Source organism: Trachymyrmex septentrionalis, unplaced genomic scaffold, assembly GCF_001594115.1.
Source record: "Trachymyrmex septentrionalis isolate Tsep2-gDNA-1 unplaced genomic scaffold, Tsep1.0 scaffold7, whole genome shotgun sequence".
NCBI lineage: Eukaryota > Metazoa > Arthropoda > Insecta > Hymenoptera > Formicidae > Trachymyrmex > Trachymyrmex septentrionalis.
Genome location: NW_017305884.1, coordinates 100,334 through 101,360, shown reverse-complemented (window position 1 = coordinate 101,360; position 1,027 = coordinate 100,334). Strand labels below are relative to the sequence as shown.

The 1,027-nt window shown below is 39.4% G+C and overlaps 1 protein-coding gene across 1 annotated transcript in view; it reads right to left on the bottom strand.

Moving 5' to 3' along the window:
- Nucleotides 1-443, bottom strand: part of LOC108753528 (palmitoyltransferase ZDHHC22) — a 1,339-nt gene extending 896 nt beyond the window's left edge. Inside the window, exon 1 of the mRNA XM_018495169.1 lies at nucleotides 67-443. Within this exon, the coding sequence (XP_018350671.1) occupies nucleotides 67-275 (209 nt within the window). The 5' untranslated portion in view covers nucleotides 276-443. The remainder of the gene's footprint in view (nucleotides 1-66) is intronic.
- Between the last annotated feature and the right edge of the window lie 584 nt (nucleotides 444-1,027).

Genomic DNA, 1,027 nt, shown 5'->3' with positions numbered 1-1,027 from the left:
CCGTCCGCTGGCTTCGCAGTGCTTACTGGTACTATCTGTCCAGACCCAGTGCTGGTGTCGCACAATACCGTATATGTAAAATTACCTACGATATTCAACATAATGAAGTTGCCAAGGACGAAATGGAACATGTACGTCAAGCTCTCGTCCCTGTACAATTCTGGCAGAACTATCCATAATCCAAACCAGTACATGAGAGGTGCTACAGTCAGGACGAAGGCCATCGACAGCAGATCGCTGATAGTCCGCGGCCACACTTTTCTCCGGATTATCATCGTAAGGCGAGTTCGTTTCTCTCAAGCTACAGTAATTTCAACCGCTTCCTTGCTTTTACTGTCGTTCCTTAATTATCTCCTTAGAACATTAGAAATATATATAACTAATCACCGGGGATCGCCGCCGGATCACTAGAAAGCAGAAAGCTCCCAATGTATACATATGTCTCTCTCTATTCTTTGGTTATTTAAATATTGTGTGCGATCGTGTGTACGCATAAGCGTTAAGGCGCAGCCACAATAGAAGGAATAAGGAATAACGATTCCAACTTATCAGAAACAGTTTATTCCGCGATGTATCTGATAGGTTGAAATCTTTATTCTTTATTCCTTCTATTGTGGCTGTACCTTAACGCTTATGAGAGGAGTTTTGCGATTCAAACGCCGTTTACCGAGCATCACCAATATCATTTCAGAATCCTGATTTTGGTCGCATTTTCTGAAAGCATAATTCGATTTCTGCCCTGGTCGATCTCTGTTCTTTATGAGAATTAATACTAACCAAAAATTTTTCGCAAATAAAAATGGATTTATATGGAAAAGACAAGGGCAATATTAGTTTACCACAAAGTCTTCAGCCCATCGATTTTGATGAAACCAAATGGAAAAATATTATTATAAACACGCAAAAAGGTTTTTATGACTTAAAAATTGCTGAAATTAATAAAAGAATTCAAAGGTATTTACAAAAAACATTTTTATTATTTGATATTTTGTGTGCGTGCGTGCGTGCGTGCGTGCGTGCGTGCGTG